General features: G+C 42.2%; 1 protein-coding gene across 3 annotated transcripts in view; it reads right to left on the bottom strand.

The window, feature by feature from the left end:
* LOC137024660 (tripartite motif-containing protein 16-like) overlaps positions 1 to 20,141 on the bottom strand; it is a 43,598-nt gene that overhangs the window by 8,080 nt on the left and 15,377 nt on the right. For 2 of the 3 annotated variants that reach the window (XM_067392455.1, XM_067392457.1), the window contains 5 exons: positions 12,251 to 12,833; positions 2,545 to 2,640; positions 2,226 to 2,459; positions 1,422 to 1,581; positions 1,225 to 1,272 (listed from right to left, as the gene is read on the bottom strand). In XM_067392455.1, the coding sequence (XP_067248556.1) occupies positions 1,225 to 1,272; positions 1,422 to 1,581; positions 2,226 to 2,459; positions 2,545 to 2,640; positions 12,251 to 12,833 (1,121 nt within the window). The remainder of the gene's footprint in view (positions 1 to 1,224; positions 1,273 to 1,421; positions 1,582 to 2,225; positions 2,460 to 2,544; positions 2,641 to 12,250; positions 12,834 to 20,141) is intronic. The other variant, XM_067392456.1, reaches the window with a different exon arrangement.

Raw genomic sequence — 20,141 nt, 5'->3', positions numbered from 1 at the left:
CCACCAATTGCAAGGGTTCAAAAGTGCTAGCTGAGTCCTGCTCTCCAGGATGCCTGTCTCTACGATCCGGTCTGAGTTGGTTACTGCCAGTTTTCAGTCCGTCTTTCTGGATCCCTCCTCTGGAGGCTAGTGCTTTAGAGACTCTGGTCACTGGCCAATATGATTGCCATAATTTGATAGCGTTTCAAACACCGGTTTACACAAAGGTGTTCCCCATATGCGTTAAGACACAGTGTCTTGTTCCCTGTTCTCAGGGAACCATGGTTACATGCGTAACCTGAGATGATATTTTTAAAAGCCACGTCTGCAGAAGCAGACATGTACATGGCTGGAATAAAGGCCAAAACAGTAGCTTCTTAATAGAACTTTATTTTCACAAGTGCATTGGGTTTCCAAGAAAAGAAGAACTAGACCTTTCATTCTCCATCACATGATGTCTAGCACAATATTTAAACTGTACTTTGTACCTTCAAGATGCTGAGATGCCTACAATTTGATATCTAAATTTTGCCTTAATGCCTTTTTGTGGTTTACTGGCCTTGGGGACATGAACTTGTGTACATGTCCAGTTTTCATAGTATATAAGGACGTTATTTTTCCTGTATGATTAGTCTCTATCTGACATTCTCTGTGTCGTGACTCATTTTTTGCTCTTTGCAACAAGATCTCAGCAAACTTTATTTTTCCTTAGGCAAGAATATTTCACACAGACTTATACTTAAATTTTTGATTAACATATTAATTAGATTTTGTTAAGATCTTACTTAACTTTAGATTAAGATTTTTACTAACGTCTTTCTTAGATAAAACTTAGATTTTGAATAATTTCAAAATACTTAAAATATTTCATAGATATTGGAAGTTGGTTTCTAACTGTTTGTGTTATTCTGTTATGATAATTTTCCATTATTAAATTTACATTTTTATCATTCAAAATTCATGTTTATCATTTATTAATTGATCATATTTTATTAAGCAATAAAATTGATTTAATCATCTGACCTAGCTCTCCTCATTGCATCTGGGATATTTCACAATATTACTTTATTTATACATGCAGTAGATGTTCAATATATATTAGCAGTGTCTCATTCAGTTTACTAGATATCCTGTGCAAATCATCATTTACATGATCAACTATAAAACTCTTCTGTCATGTTTTCTTTCTCCTTCTACAGGAAGAACATGAACACACTCAGTGAGTTCCTCTGCTTAGTGACTTACATTGTAGGAAGTCATTCCTGGTCCTGAGAACAATGTTGGTGAAAGAGACTGTGGAAATCAACAGACATGAAGAGTATAATTATCATGTCAAGAGAAAATTATCCTACATTCGATCCTAAGACATTTCTAATATGATCTTCTACATGATATGAGATGGAGGATAATTTCTGAGAGCAGATGAATCTCCAGGACTTTACCTCTGTCAGAGATCTTCTTCAGCTCCTCTTTGCAGAAATCCTCCAGTTTGTCTCTCAGCTGACGGACAAATTCTCTCACAACATCAAAAGAGGAGAGAGAACTGAAGGGATCGTCATTTACATCTGTAGATTCAGGAGGAGCTGAGAGAGACTGGAAACTCTACAGAAAACAGAAATCAAAGCTCATCACCTCCACACTTCAGCCAATAACCTGCACTACTGTCAGATTTGAGGAGCTCTTGTTGATCTTTAGTAACTCTCCTCAATCCTGCACTTTCACAGTATCAGCTTCATTCTTCTCATATTCATTAAATCATGTTAGAGCATGTAAGTTCTAGTGTTTGACACTTACAATATATGTGAACTTTCATTCCAAGTTTTTCAATTTGAAGATTATCTGATTTTGGTAAACATTGCTCAAAATGTGTAGTCAAACATTGTAAAAAGATAAGTAAATAGATGATTGGAAATCCAGCTGGATGAAACTGGTACCATCAAGTTCATGGATTTCACATAAACTGTAAAACAGTTTAAATATTAGTGAAGTTTTGAGCTGTTGCTCTCTGGAAGCTCAATATATCATTCAGAAAATGTTTCCTAAGAGATTTCCAGAGCTGAACTGTATTTGTAAGTTCATCACTCTAAAAATAAGAAGATCAGATGAGAGTCTGACTGATGATTATACAATAGCCGAACACACAGACCAACACTTCAGTCAACGGCTCATTCTGCTCTCATGAAATGTTTCTCTGTGAGTCTCTTGCTCAAGTCCACTATGATCCTGTTCTTCTAGATCTCTGTTACCTGCAGGAAATGGATGCGATTCTGTGTGTGTGAAAGCTGCTCAAGCTCAGTGTCTCTCCTCCTCAGATCATTGATCTCCTGCTCCAGTCGCTCCAGTCGTCCTTCAGCTCGACTCACTGCAGTCTTTTCCTGATCCCTGATCCGCTGTGTGGCCTCAGAGCGGCTTCTCTCAATGGAGCGGATGAGCTCAGTGAAGATCCTCTCACTGTCCTCCACTGCTGTCTGTGCAGAGCGCTGTTAGGACACACATCACAATCACACAGTGGCTTCAGTGAGTCTGACTGAGACTTCTCAAACTTCTCTTCTTCTCCAGACTCACCTTATGAGACTCCACAGCCTCTCTCAACTGATGGAGATCTTTCTCTCTCTGATGGATCCTCTGCTGGAACCACCTCTGTGTCTCCTTCAGCTGGTGCTAAAGGTCAAACCAATGACAGGAGAAACATCACATAAATCATCAAGTAAACAGATATGAATCCAGTATCAGTGAAGTGGTGAGATTGAGGGTTTAAAGATCTTTCATGATAAAGTTATAGGTTCATTCATAAGTGTCAGCATTATTACATCAATGACTAGTTTTTTAGGGATACAACAAAAATAACTTTACTAAATCACCCACAATGTTTTCAGAGATGAAAGCATAGATCTTATTTTTTGCTTTGTGTAACCCGGTTGAAATATATTCTTTAGTATAAGATAGTTTAATAAATAGAATTTAAGGTTAAAAAAAGGTTATGATTCATTGACCAGCAAAGAAGTTATGATTTTGCTCAATGAGAGAAATGTCTTTTGAGTAATGTTCATGGTTTACTGTATACAGCATTTAAAATGTTAAATATTTGTTGGGTAATAATATATGTGAAAATGCTTTAAAGATGCCTGTAAGAATAGGAAGAAAGAGTTACACAAATGTTTTGGGAATTATTTTATTTCTGAAAGTTTTGTGTATGAGCCAATCACAGTCGGGGTCAAAGTACAAGGAAGTGAGAGACGAACGCTGGTGGTTCGGGGAGAGAAAAATACAGTTGCTGTTAATGTAATGCACCCAGAAAAGAAAAGTGTTCAACAACGACTCTTATACAAGACTTTAATGGTGATAATTCTGTTTGTGTGAGTGGTAAACTCATAACAGTTAGACAGATGTAAGTTTAAGTTAGCCGCTGATTTAGTGACTAGTGTTTTGCATTGACTTGGCTAACAAGGTTGCGGCTAGCGACCTCGATTAGTTAAGCCTGTGTGGAAATGTAAGTCCAACGATGATCAAAGACCCTGACGGAGCCGGATAGCGTTATCGAGTGGTGGACTTTGCTGGAGATCGTCAAACATGGGAATCTTCTCTTCAACCGTCTTCTCTTCGGCGCAAATCCTCTCGTCTTGTCTTCTGCTGCTGACACCTTTGATCCTGTGCACGTGAGGTTACATTCACATTGAGTAAAGGCACCATTTTTTGTTTGGCCTGTGTGGTGAAGCAGCCATTTGGTTTAAGGCTACAACGTACCCGAGCTACATTCAGGCCTGCATCATTTGAACATTTGAAGTGTATTTCACATTAAGCTAGGGTTTTGCCAGCTATTTCATTTTCTTGGGCCCTTTTGTGTTAAATGTGAATTTGAATGCATTTGTGATCTGAAAAGTGAGTTTGACAGACATATTTAATTTCTGACCTTCCTTTTCTAAGTAAATCTGGTATATTTTTTTATATAAAACTATTGTGGTTACTGTCTCTTTTGATATTTTACGTTAATTAAGAAAAAGAGTAACATTTGTTTTAACTGTAAAAGTGTTTATAGGATAAAAGTAATTCCAAGAAAATTCATTACCTGTTAAAATATTAAAATATTAGTGCTTATATTAGGTAAATATTAGTGCTTAAATAGTGATTTAAAGGGGAAAAGTATTTAATTTAATATGTTTTAAATTACACTCACCCATACAAGTTAAACATTGATAAGTTTATTAGTGAAACACTCACTTATTTGATAGATATTTAAAGAACTCAGGATAGCCACCACTCATTATAGTCAAGCATGCTAGAGAGGCGCTACATAAAATGGAGGCACCGCTGGGATAATTAGTGTTTTTTTTTTTTTTTTTCACTTTAAATTGAAACTCCGCATTTTGACTATCCGCATATAGTGTTAATGCTAATATGGAACGTATGAAAGAGCTAGTAGCAGAATTAAAAGGATGGTGCCGTGGCGAGGCATTAGACGAGGCTCATGCAGTCCTGGTGCTCATTCAAGAAGATGTAGACACAAGTACAATAGAACAGACAATGCAAACTGTGAAGTGTTTGGGACGTGTGCGAGTCAGAGGCCGAACTTTCAACAGTCAACTAAACCGATACTTGGTTTTGTGTGAATGTAAGGAAGTAGTAAAAGGGGAACTTGTTCCAGCTGAAGTGTTTCCTATTGATGGTGGAGGGCCGTGGCTTGTTATCATAGCAGATGCAGCTATCCGAGCCAGTACACAAGTTAATACGTCCGAAACGCAACCAGCTCCAGGTAAAAATGTTGAAGACCTACGCACATTGTTCCCTGAAGATGAAGCTGCTGCCAAGTCAACAGAGGCCATCCTGCGAGCTGTGAGTGATTTACTTGACAATACGTCCAAGTCCTCCAGTGAGCATGGAAGTTATCGCCGCCTACGAACTTTCTGTGGGTTGTTGCCCATCCCAGCTGGAGAAGAGCAGTTCGACCATTGGTTGGGTCAAGCGCGGCTCATGGTGGAAGAGTGTGACTGCTCTCACAGAGAGAAGAGGCGGAGACTGATGGAAAGTCTTAGAGGCCCGGCGCTTGACATTGTAAAAGCAGCACGAGCCAGTGATCCTGATGTGGGCCCTGAAGACTGCTTAGAGGCCCTGGAGCATGCTTTTGGGACAGCCGAGTCAGGAGAGGAGTTGTATTTTGCATTTCGTTTACTGCAGCAACAACCAGGTGAGAAGCTGTCTGACTTCCTCCGACGTCTAGAACAGTCGTTGAATAGGGTGGTGCAGAGAGATGGACTCCCCCCTGGATGTACAGATAGAGCAAGACTTGAGCAATTGTTGCGTGGTGCGATAGCCTCTGATCTGATGTTAGTTAACCTTCGTTTGAGAGAGCTGTTGAAGGAAATACGCACCGAAGAGGAATATGAGGCCTCACGAAAGAAGATTAATCCTGTCATGCAAGGTGGAAATGTACGGCAGAATGCTGATGTGAAACAGACGGAAATTCAGAACTTGAATCTGAGATTAAAGAACTTAAGGCCTTGGTTGCTGCTATTGTGTCTAAGCCAGCCCACGACACTTCAGTTAGCAGTGAGAAAAGTCCCCCAAATGTGGTGTACAATGAGTGTAGTTCAGACAGTGAGATAACAGCATTGAAAAAAACAAATGAAGCGCTTGCAACAGAAAGTAACAAATAAAGTAGCTGAACCTCAAGCTGCCGTTTCAGCTGTGAATACCTCAAAACCAGTAGCCAGCTCCCCACAACGATCATTTAAAGTATCAGAGGAACACTTCTGTTATCGATGTGGTGAGAATGGGCATTTCGCAAGGAAGTGCCAAAACCCAGAAAACCAGGCTAAAGTTATCAAGAGACTTATCCAAGCTCTGAAGCTGTCCAAGAACAACCAGCCATCAAGTGATGCCACCGCTAATGCAGTTAATTGTTCGGTTGAAAAAAAAAAAAGTATAGCTGACATGCCTGAGGGTGTGCCTATTCCTGATGGGTTAGTTGGGCTGCCTAGCCTGGTGCCACTGAAGGTTAATGGGCAACCTTGCACTGCTCTGATAGATAGTGGCTCTCAGGTGACAATCATTTTTGAACCCTGGTACCTGAAGCACTTGTCTGATATCCCCATCATGCCAGTATCTGGTCTTTCCCTGTGGGGTTTAAGTGAGTCTGGAGCTAGCTACCCTTACCGTGGCTATGTGGTAGTTGATGTGGAGTATCCAGCTGAGGTGTTAGGAACCAGTCAGACTGTAACTGTTCTAGCTCTCATATGTCCTAACCCTAGGACTGAATATAAGACGTCTGTCATTGTGGGCACCAATGCAAGCCATGTTAGACGTTTGGTGAATCAATGCAAAGATAATGGCATTGATGTCTCCAGAACACTAGGCCTTCGTGTTCATGTTGAGGAAGATCAACCTGCTTTAAAGGGTGTTGTGCTCCCAGTCCCAGAGGAGGAGGCTGGCCGTGTCCGATGGATGGGTCCAGGCCCTTTGGTCTTACCCCCAGCTGGTGACACTCAGGTTGTGTGCAAAGTCGAGCTGAAAAAACCCGTTGCTCAAGAAATCCTGATGATAGACTCCTCACCAGCAGCTGCTTTACCTGCTGATGTGATTTTTCATCCCATGGTTGTGACCAGTGGGGCATTGGATGTCAACAGTTTGAGAATACTGTTAAAAAATGACTCTTCAAGAGAAACTTCCATACCTGTGGGAACAGTGATTGGATGTGTGTACCACATTGATTCAGTTGCGACCATTCCCCCTAAGGAGACTGCTTCCTCTGACTTTGATGAGAGCATGATCAACTTTGGGGACTCTCCTATCTCAGAACAATGGAAGAACAGATTACGTAAGAAACTGGCTCAGAAGTCTCATGTATTCTCAATGCACGAGTGGGACGTGGGATTAGCAAGAGGAGTAGAGCACAGAATCCGTCTTTCTGATTCCCGGCCTTTCCGTCAACGATCACGCCGGCTAGCCCCTGCAGATATTGAAGATGTGAGAAAGCATTTACAAGAACTGCTGCAGGCAGGGATCATAGCAGAGTCGCAAAGCCCCTATGCATCCCCAATAGTTGTAGTTAGAAAAAAGACTGGGGCTATTAGGATGTGTATAGATTACCGACTGTTGAATAGCCGCACCATACCTGACCAGTACACAACACCATGCATTGAAGATGCACTGAATGCACTAACAGGGAGTCAGTGGTTCTCTGTTCTGGATTTGCGCTCAGGCTACTACCAGATAGCTATGTCCGAAGAGGACAAAGAGAACACGGCATTCATTTGCCCGTTAGGATTTTTTCAGTTTGAGCGAATGCCTCAAGGCATTACTGGGGCACCAGCAACCTTTCAAAGGTTAATGGAAAAGGCTGTCGGTGACATGAACCTCTTACAAGTGCTGGTGTACCTGGACGATGTGATAGTGTTTGGAAAAACTCTCGAGGAACACAAAGAAAGACTGCTCAAGGTCTTAGATCGTCTTGGGGAAGTTGGTCTAAAACTCTCAGTGGACAAGTGCCAGATCTGTCTGCCAAGGGTCAAGTACCTGGGGCACATCGTGTCTGCAGATGGAGTTGCTCCAGATCCTAGCAAGATTGAGGCCGTCGCTACATGGCCCATGCCAACAAACCTGAAGACGTTACAATCTTTCCTAGGATTTTGCGGTAATTATCGCCGATTCATTCAGAATTATTCTGAAATTTTTAGACCACTGACTGAACTCACAAAAGGATATGCTCCAACTCAGATGAGAAAGAAGTATGCCCAAGATGTGAACAAAGTCTACTTGAAAGAATCGGAGCCGTTCGGGGAAAGATGGGACCAATCCTGTACAGATGCGTTTCACCACATAATTCACTGTCTGACACATGCGCCTGTATTGGCATTTGCCAATCCACAACATCCATACATCCTGCATGTGGATGCCAGCTTGAAGGGGCTTGGTGCTGTTCTTTACCAAGAACATCCTGAAGGCCTGAGACCAGTTGCCTTTGCAAGCAGAAAAATCAGCTCTGCAGAGAGAAACTACCCCATACATCAGCTGGAATTCTTGTCACTCAAGAGGGCAGTAGTCGACAAATTCCACGACTATTTGTATGGGGCGAGATTCACCGTACGTACTGACAACAACCCGCTTACGTACGTGCTGTCCACAGCCAAGCTCAATGCGGTGGGGCATCGTTGGCTAGCTGCCCTATCAACGTACGAGTTTGATGTGCAGTATCGCCCAGGCCGACAGAACATTGATGCCGACCTGTTGTCAAGGAACATGCCAGAGGAGGATGACAATGGCTGGGTGACTATACCTCAGTCCGGAGTGAAAACCATCTGCCAGCGAATCTGTCTCTCAGAGTCTGCGCCCAGTACGCCGGTCTGTGCTGCTCAGCTGGGAGCATCTCCCCACTGTGTTCCTGACCTGTATGCATGTCCCACACATATGGAGTTAAAGTCTCTGGAACTCATGTCCAAACTGAATCTCAGGAAGGCTTAGGAAGAGGATGAAGCCATTGGACCGGCCATCCAAGCCATCAAGCATGGGCGCTGGCAAGAGGAAGGGACTATGAGTCCTGAGTTGTCCAGATTGAAAAGGGAAGCTGGGAAGCTGGCAATGAAAGATGGGTTACTGTACTGGTATAGCAAGAGACCATCCGGAGAGGTGATCAGTCAACTCCTCCTGCCGAGAGAGTTCCGGGAGATGGTTATGAAGGCAATGCATGATGACCTGGGGCATCTTGGACAGGAAAGAACTGTTGACCTGCTCAGAAGTAGATTCTTTTGGCCTAGGATGTCGATTCAAGTGGAAGAGTACATCAAGAACTGTGGTGAGTGTGTCACTCACAAGACTCCTATACAGAGAGCTGCTCCGTTGCACCAGATTGTAAGCCATGGGCCTATGGATTTAGTATGCATGGACTTTCTGTCCATGGAGCCTGACTCCAAAGGCAAAAGTAACGTGCTAGTGGTCACAGATCATTTCACGAGATACGCTCAGGCTTTCCCAACTAAAGCCAGAAGGCCCATGTTGTGGCAAAGGTTCTCATTGAGAAATATTTCATACACTATGGACTGCCTTCAAGGATCCATTCGGATCAAGGAAGAGATTTTGAGAGCCGTTTGATCCGAGAACTGTTGACCTTGATGGGGATACGCAAGTCACGGACCACACCGTATCATCCGCAAGGAGACCCGCAGCCAGAAAGGTTCAACCAAACTCTGCTCTCTATGCTAAGTACATTAGGCCGGGAGAAGAAGCGCACGTGGAGTCAACATGTTCCTCACTTGGTCCACGTGTACAACAGCACCAAGTGTGATGCCACGGGGTTCTCTCCTTACCATCTTATGTTTGGCAGGGAGGCAAGACTTCCTGTTGACTTGTGCTTTGTAACGTCCCCTGATGGCATAGAAGAGGCGTCTCACACCCGATATGTCACAAAGCTGAAGGAAGATTTGAAGCAAGCCTACAAGTTAGCCTCTGATGCTGCAGACAAACGGCATCAGAGAAACAAAAGGTTGTATGATCGTCGAGTTACCTTTCAGTCCATAGAGATCTGCGACAGAGTACTGCTCCGGAATCTAGGCCTGAGAGGCAAGCACAAACTGGAAAGCAAGTGGAGTCCTGATCCGTATGTTGTCGTTGGAAAGATGCCAAACCTACCTGTGTTCAAGATCAAACGGGAAGATGGAAGGCTAGGGACAAAGACTATACACAGGGATCACCTTCTTCCGATTGGACAGCTGGTGAGAATGCCACGCGCTGAACAGGATGCTGATCCACCTGCGAAACCCAAGACCAGAGCAGACACTCGTAAGAGAAGTCAAAGGGACTCAAGATCAGAGACTCGAGAGTTACAGGAGTTTTCTGATTCGTCCTCTGACATGGAGTATTATGTCCCTCACTGTGTCACTTGGAGAGAGCCTGTCCCAAGGGTGTTAAATACTGCCAGGCCAGTAATTGATTTGGAAGATGACCCTAAAGCTGAACATGTTCATGAAAATGATTCAGACCCAGAAGAGGTTGATCACAACTCTGAACTGGAACCTGAGGATGAGGAGTGTAATCCAGAAGTAGCTCTGGAAGAGACTAGTGGAGCTGGATCAGAGTCCGAAGAGGAAGTATCTGAGGTCCAGGAAGATAGAAGACAGCCCAGCTCTGAGTCTAGACCTAAGAGAACTGTCAAGCCAACTACTAGACTTACCTATGATGAGCCTGGTAGATCAAGAGATGAGCCTTTGACCATAGTACACAGAGGGATAGTCATTAAAATAGGAAAACACTATATACATTAGTTATTATGCCCTTAGGACTCCTTTGTTAGTTTATTAGTGTCTGATGAGGACACACAGACATTTAAAAGAGGGAGGGTGTAACCCGGTTGAAATATATTCTTTAGTATAAGATATACAAGTTTGAATAAATAATTTCATAGTTTAATAAATAGAATTTAAGGTTAAAAAAAAGGTTATGATTCATTGACCAGCAAAGAAGTTATGATTTTGCTCAATGAGAGAAATGTCTTTTGAGTGATGTTCATGGTTTACTGTATACAGCATTTAAAATGTTAAATATTTGTTGGGTAATAATATATGTGAAAATGCTTTAAAGATGCCTGTAAGAATAGGAAGAAAGAGTTACACAAATGTTTTGGGAATTATTTTATTTCTGAAAGTTTTGTGTATGAGCCAATCACAGTCGGGGTCAAAGTACAAGGAAGTAAGAGACGAACGCTGGTGGTTCGGGAGAGAAAAATACGGTTGCTGTTAATGTAATGCACCTAGATAAGAAAAGTGTTCAACAACGACTCTTATACAAGACTTTAATGGTGATAATTCTGTCTGTGTGAGTGGTAAACTCATAACAGTTAGACAGATGTAAGTTTAAGTTAGCCACTGATTTAGTGACTAGTGTTTTGCATTGACTTGGCTAACAAGGTAGCAGCTAGCGACCTCGATTAGTTAAGCCTGTGTGAAAATGTAAGACCGACGATGATCAAAGACCCTGACGGAGCCGGATAGCGTTATCGAGTGGTGGACTTTGCATGGGAATCTTCTCTTCAACATGGGAATCTTCTCTTCAACCGCCTTCTCTTCGGCGCGAATCCTCTCGTCTTGTCTTCTGCTGCTGACGCCTTTGATCCTGTGCGCGTGAGGTTACATTCTCATTGAGTAAAGGTACCATTTTTTGTTTGGCCTGTGTGGTGAAGCAGCCATTTGGTTTAAGGCTACAACGTACCCTGCATCATTTGAACATTTGAAGGGTATTTCACATTAAGCTAGGGTTTTGCCGGCTATTTTATTTTCTTGGGCCCTTTTGTGTTAAATGTGAATTTGAATGCATTTGTGATCTGAAAAGTGAGTTTGACAGACATATTTAATTTCTGACCTTCCTTTTCTAAGTAAATCTGGTATATTTTTTTTTATATAAAACTATTGTGGTTACTGTCTCTTTTGATATTTTACGTTAATTAATAAAAAGAGTAACATTTGTTTTAACTGTAAAAGTGTTTATAGGATAAAGGTAATTCCAAGACAATTCATTACCTGTTAAAATATTAAAATATTAGTGCTTATATTAGGTAAATATTAGTGCTTAAATAGTGATTTAAAGGGGAAAAGTATTTAATTTAATATGTTTTAAATTACACTCACCCATACAAGTTAAACATTGATAAGTTTATTAGTGAAACACTCACTTATTTGATAGATATTTAAAGAACTCAGGATAGCCGCCTCTCATTATAGTCAAGCATGCTAGAGAGGCGCTACATTTGCTATAAATTATTCACTTGACACTAAATTGCCAATAATGTAAGCCACTGGGAGACCACAGACAGATGTCCTTCACTGGTTTGCATTAATATGAAGAATTGTAATACAAAGTAGTTTCCTAAAAATAAGTTAATAGTATTTTCATGAAACATTTATGCACACTTACCAGACGGTCTCATTCTAGTGTTTAATTGCTGAGGAGAACACTAGTCTACAAGCCTCAGAAGGACTGGACTAAGAAGGACGCGGTCTCAGTAAGATGCAGCCTTCCGTTTGAGAAACACCCTTTAGATTACCCTTTGGAGTTGTAGGGGTTTCTTTTATGCTAACTTATGACCTTTTTGAGGATTGAAACTTTTGGGTCCTATAGACTTTCAACATATAGACAGATGAGACATTCCCCTATAATACCTTGTTTAGTGTTCTTCAATAAAAGAAATAAAGAAAAGAAATACATACCAGTTTGAATAACATGAGTAAATGATGATTGTTCATTTTTTGAACCTGTAAATGATCATAATGGGACCTCTTTAAGTTCATACCTGTTTTTTTGTCCTCTCTGCTGCAGCTGATACAGTAATGTGGTTTTTATGTTCATCCATCGGACACAGCACACATATAACCTTCTGATCAGTGCGGCAGAAAACCTCAAGGATCTTGTTGTGTTTCAGGCAGATCATCTCCTGCAGTCGTCCAGTGGCGTCAGTCAGATTGTGTCTATTTCTTTTTAACAAACTCTCATGTTGTTCAAGGTGATTCTGGCAGTAAGACTCAAGACACACCAGACAGGACTTGACGGCTTTGTGTTTTCTTCCAGTACAGACGTCACACTGCACATCTTCGGCTCCAGTGTAACAGTCAGCAGGAAGTTTTCTCTTCTTCAGTTTCTTCACCACTTCAGCCAGCATGGTGCTTTTATATAAAGCAGGTCTTGGACTGAAGGTCTGTCTGCACTGAGGGCAGCTGTAGACTCTCTTCTGATCCTCCTGATCCCAGCAGTCTGTAATACAGCTCTTACAGTAACTGTGTCCACAGGGAATGGCCACTGGATCCTTCAGGAGATCCAGACACACTGGACACAGGAACTCATTCTGATCCACTGAAATTCTGCCTTCTGCCATTTTACTGCATGAATACAGAGACACAAACACACAACAGATCAACTACACTTCAGTTTCTCTGAACTCATGTTTCATTTTTCCTGGTTCTGTGTTTGAGTGACGTGCGTAAAACAGGTATGATGTCATGCCATGCCTGCTTTGGACTGTGCTTGGCTACTTTCTTTTAATAGACTGCACTTGGGTTCTTCGACACACCTTCAGTGGACCCCTTCAACATGTAGGTGCATGCAACACTGCGTTACAATTGCCCCTGACACCATCAAAATAGTGTCCAGCTTAGTAAGGACATAGATAATTTTTTCCAATAATTTGTTTTTGCCTCTCAATCTAGGGATCCATTTCAGACCAAGGAAAATAGCAAGGAGAGTTAATTAACTGTTCTGGGCAATATAGATGTAGTGGATATTAAATATTTTTAACTGTATCCATAATCTCTGGAGTTTATTGTGGTGCTTGGTATTTATATGAAAGTATTACATGTGTTGATACAATTGCCCTCGCATGTGGGCCAGATTTAACATTTGACTTCTAATGGATTACTTCTAGATTACTAGATTACTGTAACGCTCTACTGGGTGGTTGCCCTGCTCACTTGATAAACAAACCCCAGCTGGTCCAAAACGTAGCAGCTAGAGTTCTAACTAGAACTAGGAAGTATGACCATATTAGCCCAGTTCTGTCATCACTGCATTGGCTTCCTGTTAAACATTGTATAGATTTTAAAATCTTGCTAATTACTTACAAAGCACTAAATGGTTTAGCTCCCCAGTATCTAAGTGAGTATCTAATGCATTATAGTCCTTCATGTTTATTGTGATCTCAGAATTCAGGCCAGCTGATAATACCTAGAATATCAAAATCAACAGCGGGCGGCAGTTCCTTCTCCTATTTCTCCTATTTGCTGTAAAACAATCTGTATTGGAAAAATTGCTATTCTTTAAGCTTGATTCTTAATACTGTGTTGTCATTACCTGGATGGTGCATGACGTTTTTGTTTTGTGATGGTTGTTCATGAGTTCCTTGTTTGTCCTGAGAAGTTAAACTGCTCAATGTTCTTAAGAAAAATCATGCAGGTCCCACAAATTCTTTAGATTTTCTAGGACCTCATATAAAAGCGTGTGTTTACACTAGTGGTGGGCCGTTAACGGCGTTAACATGCTGCGTTAACGTGAGACTCTTATCGGGCGATAAAAAAATATCGCCGTTAATCTATTCTGAATGTGGGGTTGGGAGCTGGATCTATTCTACGCAAGTTATGATGACTTTCACCTTGATATTTTAGCACGGATGTATTCCTAGCCGAACTGACCCTTCGCAAAGACCCGCCCCCCTTAGTTACTGTTGCTTTGTCTGTCAAGCCGTGGCGCTGTGATGCCACACAGTGATAAATGCATCACGGAGCAAAGAGGACACTGACTGACAACACGTCGACAGATAAGACAGAGCAGCTTACTTATGATATTTAACAAAGTCCCAGCTTTAAAACTGTGTAGTTTTTTTTAAGAAACTCAAACAATAAAAAACGTTTTGTTGCTCTTTAATGTGTCGTGACCATGGTCGTGACAGATGCTGTAGCGCCTCAGCTCAAGAGGCTCGTAAACCGATCATCTCTTACTACGAGTCCATTTATAGCATCAAATAAATATGAATGAACATGAGAATCAATGTTGTTTCAAACGTGGAAAGATGTCAATATACACAATTTTTCACGTTTAACTCTAATTCCTATCTGCTTTGTCGGACAAAATGGTGGATTACTTTTAGTCAAAAGTATGTACTCTTTCAGTGAACAGAAAGTACTTACTTTTGAGTGTGTAGCAAAAGAGTAGACAAGCTTTGGGACATACTATCACGTCATACAAATGCGTCTTTGCTCTCTGTCGCATCCAGTCACCATAAACTGGCCTGTCAATCATCTTACATCCTCCACATTTCATCTAGCTAATTTCCTACTGTTACGTCGGAAGACGTATTGTTGTTTCTCCTCCTCCTTTTTCCATGTGTGTGGAGACGTGCTTGCGCATCTCTCTCTCTCTCTCTCTCTCTCTCTCTCACTCACTCTCTCTCTCTCGCTCTCAGGTAGCTCCGCCTTGATTGAACGTAGTGCGAGACGGACTGGTGGACTTGTGGGGAACGTTCTTTTGAAAAAGCGCCGGGATGTGGACGTGGCAGAAGGGAGATTGGTGTTGGCGTTGGCTACTGGTGTTGTTTTGACATAGTTGACTTGTGAGATCTAGATCTGTACATTGTTTTAAGTTGTCACCAATTCTATTCATTCAAGTAAAGCATTTTCATTTTGATACTTGACTACATTGTTTTTTTTTCATTTGATTATAATTCTTCTCTTTTTTTTTCGTTTCTTTATTGGGGCAGTGTGTTGCCACTCTTTGTAAATATTGTACATATAATCTTTTCTTTGATACTGAAGCGGTAGGGGTTGGGGCACCGTTTTCTTTTTGATACATTCGTTTTCTCCTGTGTTGAATTAGCTAGGAAGCTAGGTAAGGACCACTGTATTTTTCTTTTCTTTTTTTTACAGGGTTTAGCCAGGAATAATACGGGTTAGTTAGTGGTCGTTTTGTTTATTGTTTTGGCCTTTGCCCAGCCCTGAATAAATGCTTCATTTATTTTCTTGATTCTGTGATGAAATAGAAAAATAAAAAAAAAACAATAAGAAATTGTTGAAACTGATTTGTGCAGGACATTTTTATTTATGTTGCTTTCTTGACCTAGACCAGGGTCGTAACATAATTGGGGGCTCGTCTGCTCTTTACAAATAACAAACTGGATTTTCATTTGCTTGCGTTGAAAGGGAAATCATCCGCAACCCTTCTTGTGGCTACATGTGGGGTAAGTCATTGAATTTTATTCTTTGTCTGGCTGTTTTCTTTTTGGTGTGGGAGAGAGTAAGTGGGAATATGGAATTTGATTTGACTGCGTTTACGCTAGCTCCAAGCACAGAACAGTTTGATCGCTGTAGGAAGGATGATCTCTTTAAAATTGCTGATTTCTTTAAAATAGAAATTCCTCGCTATGCATCCAAGCAAGCGGTTAAAACGTTATTGTATAACGAATTGGTGCAGCAACAAATTTTACCTGAGGAGTCAGGGTTAGGAAATGTGCAGGAGGGAGCTGCTGCGCTGGCGGAGGCCGAGGAGAAGCCCTCTCCTGTTTTTCTTTCTCCTGTACGCCCCAGCGATCCGTTTTTTGTGCCGCAAAGTACCCCATTGGTAGCAGCAACGTCAGTCACCGATCCACTGATTACGTTAAAACTAAAAGAACTGGAGCTAAGAGTAAAGATGGAAGAGAAAGAGACTAAGAAGCTCCGGCTGAGAGAACTAGAGCTGGAAATGGAAAAGGATGCGCGACTTCGTGGGGTTCGCGGTCGGCCTCAACCGACTGTGAGCTCACCGGGGGGTTCACCTGCTTTTCCCTCGTTCGCTCAACTGCCTTCCGGCCCTGCGCCAGGTTCTCTTGGTCCCGCTCCAGTTCCAGATGTGAGTAGTTCTCCCTTATTTGATGTGAGTAAGCATATTAATTTGGTACCCCCTTTTCGTGAAGCTGAGGTCGATTCGTACTTCACGACTTTTGAGCGTGTCGCCGCTACATTGCAATGGCCTAAAGAGATGTGGGCTCTGCTATTGCAATGCAAGCTGGCTGGGAAAGCCCAAGAGGTATGTTCAGCATTACCAATAGAGAAAAGTCTGGACTATGATGTGATCAAGGCAACTGTTCTGCGTGCTTACGAGTTAGTGCCAGAAGCCTATAGACAAAGATTTAGGGCCTTAAAGAAAACTGACAGACAAACATTTGTGGAGTTTGCAAGGGAAAAACAAACCCTTTTTGACAAACGGTGTATGGTAAGTAAGGTAAATACTGTTGATGACTTGAGAGAATTAATTTTGTTGGAGGATTTTAAAGGTTGTGCTCATGAAAACTTGGTGGTATATTTGAATGAGCAGAAAGTGACGTCTCTCTCAGCCGCCGCCGTACTTGCTGATGAGTTCGTTTTGACCCACCGAACTGTTTTTTCTTCACTGGGGAGGTTTGACAAAGTAGCTGTCCATGGTGCTGAAATGCATGGGAGGGGAGGTCGAGATGTTAATGCCAGGTATAGCCGAGGTGGTGGGCCGTTTGGAGGGGGCAGATTTGCAAAAAGTCGACCTAGTGATGGGCGAGTCTGTTTCTACTTCCTGGATGGGGGTCATCTGATCGCTGATTGCGAAGCTTGGAAAAAGAAGAATCTGTCAAGCAAGCCTAAAACTGTAGGTTTTGTAAATTCTGTTTCACCCATTTCTCCCTCGTCTGGTTATGAACCGTTTATGTTCCATGGATGTGTAGCATCAAATAGTGAGGACGATGCTATACACATCTCTATGTTACGAGACACCGGAGCAGCCCAATCACTCATTGTAAGTGATGTGCTAAGGCTGGCCCCAGAGACTTATACTGGTACTGACATTTTACTCCGCGGCGTGGGTGCTGAATGTATAAAAGTTCCTCTACACAGACTTTTTCTGAGGTCAGACTTGGTAACTGGGTATGTGAATGTTGCTGTGTGTACACAACTCCCGGTGGATGGAGTTGAGTTTATCTTAGGAAATGACCTGGCTGGCGGTCAAGTGTTTTCCCAGCCAATTGTAGTGGAAAACCCAGGCGAAGTTAGTGATGTACCTCATGAATTTAAGGATGTCTTTCCTGCATGTGTGATAACGCGAGCACAAGCTCGTAAGTTTAAGGATGTGGTGAACTTGTCAGATTAATTTATGGTTGCACCTGATGTGAGCGAATTGTTGCCTGAACCAGAAAAGTGTGCCTTTCTTCTTGAAATTCCTTTGCAGATTGGTCGCAAGCAGCTTGCAGCCGCGCAGAACGCCGATCCGACGCTGTCAGGTTGTATTGCTGCTGCAACGGATAATCAAAACTGTGACTCTAAGGTAACATACTTCTGGGACAAAGAAATTCTAATGCGTAGATGGGAAGTTGAGGATAGTGTGTGTCAGATCGTAGTTCCAAAGGGTTACCGTAATCAGATAATGGAGCTGGCGCATGATAACGTTCTTTCAGGACATTTAGGAATCAGGAAAACGTATGAGCGAGTGTTACGTCATTTTTTCTGGCCAGGTTTAAAATCTGACGTGTCTAACTACTGCCGTTCTTGCCATGTTTGTCAGATGGTGGGGAAACCTAACCAGATGATACCTCCTGCGCCGCTGCATCCGATACCTGTAATGGGAGAACCGTTCGAACGTATCATTATCGACTGTGTAGGCCCATTGCCGAAATCCAAGTCTGGGCATCAATACATTGTAACCCTTATGTGTGCGGCTACGAGTTTTCCCGAAGCCATTCCTATGCGCAACATTAAAGCTAAAGCTGTGGTAAAGGAGTTGATCAAATTTTGCTCAGTTTTTGGTTTGCCAAAAATTATCCAAACGGACCAAGGTTCCAATTTCACATCAACACTGTTCTCACAGGTTCTTAGGGAACTTGCAGTTAAGCATCAATTGTCCAGCCCCTATCATCCTGAGACGCAGGGCGCTCTCGAACGTTTCCACCAAACTCTCAAAACCATGCTGCGCGCGTTTTGTGTGGAAACGGGTCGAGACTGGGATGAGGGATTACCGATGCTTATGTTCGCTATTCGTGAGACTGTGCAGGAGTCGCTAGGTTTTTGTCCCGCTGACTTGGTGTTCGGTCATACTGTGTGTGGACCGCTAAAATTGTTAAAAGAGAAAATACTGGAAGAAAATTCATTTCAAGTATTCGAGCTTGAATACGTGAGTCGGGTTCGTGAGCGATTACATCGTGTAGGTGAAATCGCTAGGAAAAATCTGACTGTAGCTCAAAGCAAAATGAAAAGTACTTATGACGCACAGAGTGTATATAGAAGCTTTCAGCCTGGTGACACTGTTCTTGTTCTGCTCCCAATTCCTGGTTCTCCGCTGCAGGCAAGATTTTCAGGGCCATACGTAGTCGATGCTAAATTGAGTAAGACAAACTATGTTATTCGCACCCCAGAACGTAAGCGCAAGACTCGTGTCTGTCACGTAAATATGCTCAAGCCATATGTGAAAAGAGCAGAGATAAACACGGACTCTGTACCTGTGGCTGCTGTGACAAAATTGCCCTCCATCACCTGTGAAGATGATGATTTAGGTGTTTGCGTCGAAACCATGTTATGTGCATGGTTGTCAAATTCAGAGCTTTTGCTGAACATTGAAAATCACTTGGATTATCTTTCTGAGGGACACCGCAAAAGCATTGTGTCGCTGATTCATGAGTTTCCTTCATTATTCTCAGATAATCTCTCGCAAACCAATGTTCTCTTTCACGATATTGATGTTATGAATGCTACACCTATCAAGCAACATCCATATCGCGCAAACCCATTGAAAAAAGAAATTATGAGAAAAGAAGTAAATTACTTATTAGAACAGGGACTTGCGACACCCAGTTTAAGCCCTTGGAGTTCGTCTTGTCTCTTAGTGCCAAAATCGGACGGCACCTTCAGATTCTGCACTGACTACAGAAAGGTAAACAGTGTAACCAAACCCGACTCATTTCCTTTACCCCGGATAGAGGATTGTATAGACCATGTTGGTTCTGCATGTTTTGTGACCAAATTAGACCTGTTAAAAGGCTACTGGCAGGTGCCACTGACAGCTCGTGCATCAGAAATTTCTGCATTCGTCACGCCGGATAATTTTCTCTAATATTCCGTTATGGGTTTCGGGATGCGGAACGCTCCAGCCACCTTTCAGCGCCTGATGCAACAGGTATTGTCCGGTGTGAAAAATTGTGAAGCGTATTTAGATGATGTGGTGGTTGATTCAAGTTCTTGGGAGACCCATTTACGTTCGTTAAGGGAAGTGTTCCTTCGTCTGTCAAATGCTTCGTTAACTATTAACTTGGCTAAATGCGAGTTCGGGAAAGCAACGGTCACATATCTGGGTAAACAAGTGGGCCAAGGTCATGTGCGTCCCATCGATGCTAAGGTGACAGCAATTTTGGAGTTCCCTGTCCCTAAAACAAAGAGAGAACTGCGTCGTTTTTTGGGGATGGTTGGCTATTATAGGGGATTCTGTAGGAATTTTGCTACGGTTGTGTCTTCACTTACAGACTTGCTAAGTTCATCCAGAGTTTTTCGCTGGAATGCAGATTGTGAAATAGCATTTAAGGCTGCCAAGGATCTGCTATGCTGATATCCTAATCTTTGGACCAAAAACTTCCTCACTAAAAAACCTTGAATACTCTCTAACACTTGACGGGTGCTCCATTAAACCTTCGTCCTCAGTTAGGAACCTGGGTG

This window comes from Chanodichthys erythropterus, chromosome 8 (genome assembly GCF_024489055.1).
Source record: "Chanodichthys erythropterus isolate Z2021 chromosome 8, ASM2448905v1, whole genome shotgun sequence".
In the NCBI taxonomy this organism is placed as follows: domain Eukaryota; kingdom Metazoa; phylum Chordata; class Actinopteri; order Cypriniformes; family Xenocyprididae; genus Chanodichthys; species Chanodichthys erythropterus.
The sequence above is the reverse complement of the archived record's forward strand: the minus strand, read 5'-3'. Positions and strand labels throughout refer to the sequence as shown.